The 4,637-nt window shown below is 41.8% G+C and overlaps 1 protein-coding gene across 1 annotated transcript; it reads left to right on the plus strand.

The window, feature by feature from the left end:
- Positions 1–3,460: 3,460 nt before the first annotated feature.
- On the plus strand, positions 3,461–4,186 carry LOC143294127 (uncharacterized). Its single transcript, XM_076605558.1, has one exon. The coding sequence runs from the start codon at positions 3,461–3,463 to the stop codon at positions 4,184–4,186; it is 726 nt and encodes a 241-aa protein (XP_076461673.1).
- Positions 4,187–4,637: the final 451 nt, after the last annotated feature.

Consider the following 4,637-nt stretch of genomic DNA (forward strand, 5'->3'; position numbering starts at 1 on the left):
CTCCCTATAATATTATTCCCTATACTGTCTTATCATCTGCATGGTTTAATGTGACTGTTCCCCTTATTTACGAAGCGAAACGCTAGTAGTAATAGTAGTAGTAGTAGTAGCAGCAGTAGTAGTAGTTGTTGTTGTTGTTACTGCTGCTGCTGCTGTTGCTGCTATTATATTGTTGTTCCTGCGGTTTTCGTTGTTATCATCGTTCTCATCGTAGCTATTCTAGTATTCTAGTAGTAGTAGTAGTAGTTGTAGTAGTAGCAGTTGCTGTTGTTGTTGTTATGTTGTTGCTGATCCTACGGTTTAATTTGTTATCATCGTTATCATCGTAGCTGTTCTAGTATTCTAGAATGATTGATGGTGGTGATGGTGGTGGTACTGCAGCAAGACCTGTGTACATTGTTAAGTTTTCTTTGTCTTTCACGAAACAACAACGATTTCTCATACATCATAAACGAATTCTTTATCGCTGTAGCAAACCCTGTTGCATCAAATATCCGAGAAGCTGAACCCGTTTCGTTCTGTGTTTCACGACTCAACAACTATTACTTACGCATCGCAATCCTTTTCTTTATCACAAAAGCAAAACCATTGTGAGCAAGGAAAACCCACCCAAGAAAACCCTAACCAATTGTCAACCAACCGGAATCGTTATCTTGTCAATGAAACGGAAGAGACGTTTCCGTTGAATGCAAAAGTGATCGTGTATTCAAGGCATTTTCCGACCCGTTGGAGAAGAAATTAGCCAAGAAGACGAAAAAAAAAAAAAAAAAAAAAAAACCGAAAAACTGAGCCCACCCGCAGAGTGTCCAATATTCAGGATGGCAGAAAACACTGTATGCAAACGATGCCAGCACACGTCACTGGCACGAGACGTTTCTGTAGCTGACTGAGCCAAACAATTGGGGCCGGGGAGGGGTAGGGGGAGAAGGAGGAGGGGGGGATCAAGTTAAAGAATAACACTTGATTTCCGAAAACGGAGTATGGCTGCCTACATGGTGGAGTAAATAAACAAAACGGTCGTGCACGTAAAATGTTACATATCTGTCGGAGTGTGTACGTGTGCGCACCTGAAATCTGATTGAATTACGCAGGAAACGAATGATAAGTGCCAAAGAGCAGCCATCAGTCGGCTTTACCCATGTAGGCAGCCTGTTATGCAAATGACCACGTGTTTGTAAAGCGCTTAGAGCTTAGTCTTCATATCCGACCGAGGATAGGCGCTACATAAGTATCCGTATCATTCATTCAATTCAGATTTTTCAGTTTCAGTTTCAATTTCTCAATGAGGCGTCATTACGTTTGGACAAATCCATATACGCTACACCACATCTGCTTGGCAGATGTCTGAACAGCAACATAACTCAACGCGCTTAGTCAGGCCTTGAGTGCGTGCATATATATGTGTGTACCTATCAATGTTGATTTCTTCTACAGTTGTTTATTTTTTTTTCCAGGAGTCACTACTGTCGTTGCCATGGGTTCTTTTTCAGTGCGTCAAGTGTGTGCTGCACCCGGTACCTCGGTTTATCGTCTCAACCGAATTACTAAGACGCTCAGTTTGATTTTCTTGTTCAAACTTGGGAGAAAGATCGAGAACGGAATTTGTATCTGGATCCTCAAGAAATATGTATTGGCAGTGAGCGTCTTAATCACTCTTCTACCTGCCTCCTTTGATGTCATGATAAGTAAGGGTGATTATAGTATGGGTGTGTGTATGTGTGTGTATACGCGTAAGTATAATAGTGTGTGTGTGTGTGTGTGTGTGTGTGTGTGTGTGTGTGTGTGTGTGTGTGTGCGTGTGTGTGTGTGTGTGTGTGTGTGTGTGTGTTTATATGGATTTGTCAGCAACATATGACAGTGACTAAAATAACAGTTGACAATAGGGTTTATACAACACGTGGACATTTTCTTTGTTACTTTTGGCTGATTTTCCTTCCATACACCACCATTCTCTCTGTCTCTGTCTCTGTCTGTCTCTGTCTGTCTGTCTATCTGTATGTCTGTCTGTCTGTCTGTCTCTCTCTCTCTCTCACTCTCTCTTTCTCTCTCTCTCTTTCTTAAGATTCATCTTTTATGCTGCTATCTTCTTGTTGGCGTCACGTTATATATGTGGCCTCCATTTTGTTCTATTATGTCTAATTATAATATAATTACAAAGAATACAAAAACATGAATTGTTCATTTTTTTTTCTAATGAGCCCACCTGCCGTGTCTCCAAAATTAAGGACCACAAAAATCATGGCTTACACTGCCAGAACCGGTGACTGGCACAGATCCAGAGGCAGACCTCAATGGAGCATCACTGGCAGAGCCACCACCGAAATAACTCAACGCTAAAAGATAACACTGGCAACGGAATCGTGTTGTCTTCAGTTGGATAACCACCCTCGTTGTCTGTGAAACATGCTCAACAATTCACGCGCCAGATTTCGCACAGAAACAAGTATTCGCTGATATCAGTCAAACGAAAGATAAGCCACCATACCAGTCGCATTATTGGTAAGTCCATCATGTCCAATCTCGTCTCAAAACCCACCTTTTCCCTCAGCAGTAAGTTCAATTGTGGCAGGTCCACTTCCTTTGCGTTAGCTGTGCTTGACTATGTGTGTATACATATGTATGTGTACATAACTACATGCATGTATATGAATGTGTATTGTGTGTGCGTGAGTTTATGTAAGTTTGTGCCTGCCTATGTGTGCGTATGTGTTAGGGTAGCTGTTAGATACACATGTATTGTTAAAATGTATGTATGCAGTGTGTGTGTGTGTGTGTGTGTGTGTGTGTGTGTGTGTGGTCACATTTTGGTGTGTGTATGTAACATAGATTTAATGTTTTATGTTAACAAAGCGTTTTTGTAAAGCACCTAGAGCAGATTTCTTGATAGTGTGCTATATAATGTGGCATAATGCATGTTCATGATATATTTGAGAGATTCCGGTATTAATCACTTGAGCTTGGAATCTGGAATGGCGTCCTCGTATGTTTATTGTTGTGCTTGAGATTTACTGCTAAAACCTAACAAACAACCAAACAGCACTACAGCACACCACACGACATGGTGTCAGAAGTAATTACCATCCAAGGCAAACAGTGAGAAATTCAGCGCTAACAAGGTAGGGCGAATTTTCCTTGCGAACTTTCCTTAGGATGGAATGACGTTTTTTCGATGACGTCACGAACGGTATCATTCTCTTAGTCTCGTCTGAATTCTAAAGGAGTACATCATTTTTATGCGTGTACTTTAGGTGTTCCTGTCTGGCGCAGCATCACGTTGGGGAACCACAGGGTGAACCAGCTGGCTGGGTTACTAAAATAGCTTAGTGAACAGAAGAAGACCACTACAGCAGAAACAGTCATCAATCATGCAAAAAGCATTTTCTCACGACATGGAATTCCTCAGATCGTCGTCTCAGACAATGGGCCACAATTTTCCGGCAAACAATTTCTGGAATTTACCATGAAGTATGATTTCAGTCATGTCACCAGCAGCCCCTACTGCCCAAAAGCAAATGGTGCTGCAGAAAGAGCTGTCCAGACAGTGAAAAATCTAATGAAGAAGACTGAAGATCCCTACCTGGCTCTGCTAACCTACCGAGCAACACCACTGCAACACGGTCTCAGCCCCGCAGAACTGCTCATGGGTAGAAAACTGCGGACCCGAATTCCCACACTGCCTTCGTGCTTCGCTGAAGGAGAAGGCAGGGAAGAATTCAGAGCAAAAGATGCGGAACTGAAGAAGAAACAAAAAAAGGACTACGACCACGCTCATCGCACCAGACCTTCAAGTGAGCTGGCATCAGGCCAACCAGTCTGGGTCAAGCCAGCAATGACACCAGGAAGAGTCATCAACACTTTGCCGAATAGGACGTACCAGGTGGACACGCCGAGAGGACACCAGAGGAGGAACAGAATTCATCTGATTCCCCGTGATCCCAACCCTGAACGCCCCAAACCTGTCCCCAGGAAATTGTCCACACTCTTCCCCAAATCCCTGGGAGCCGATCCTGTCCCTGACCCTGTTCCTGACCCCAGTCTTTCCCATCACCTCAGTCCAGAAGTCCCTTCCCGGTCACCCAGAACCAGCCAGTATCTCCGTCGGCCACAGTCTGCACCTGCCAGCCCTGATGTGAAGAGGTCTCGAAGTGGACGACCGATCAAGACCCCACAAAAACTGAATTTGTAAAAGGAAGACTGTTGCCAAATTGAACTAAAATAAAGTTAAAGTCAAAATGTAAAGGCACGGCTGTCAAGTTTGATTTAAATACTTAAACAATTTCAAAGTATAAATTTAATGGCACAGTTGCCAAACTCAACCAAACAACAAAGTTAAAATTAAAATGTTTGTGTTTAAATTTTTAATCTTTTCAGGCTGAAGTTAAATTTAAGTTGGTTTAAATTAGTAAATTGGAGGTTGAAGTTAAAAACTTTTCGTTTCGAGTTTGTAATTAGTTGAAAAACAACGACAACAATGAACATTGAAGTTGTTTCTGGAAAGAAAGTTGTTGGGTTTTTTTTTGTTGTTGTTTGTTTGTTTGTTTTTTTTGTAAAAAACAAAAACAAACAAAAACAAAAAAACAACTAAAGATAGTCATTTTTATTTTAGTACATGTTCTTCAAATTTTAAGCTGTAATGC

The sequence above is a fragment of the Babylonia areolata genome, chromosome 19, assembly GCF_041734735.1.
Source record: "Babylonia areolata isolate BAREFJ2019XMU chromosome 19, ASM4173473v1, whole genome shotgun sequence".
NCBI classification, from domain to species: Eukaryota; Metazoa; Mollusca; class Gastropoda; order Neogastropoda; family Buccinidae; genus Babylonia; species Babylonia areolata.

Excerpts from the sequence above, each read along its gene's own strand:
- LOC143294127 (XM_076605558.1), top strand. The coding sequence starts at position 3,461 with ATGAAGTATGATTTCAGTCATGTCACCAGCAGCCCCTACTGCCCAAAA.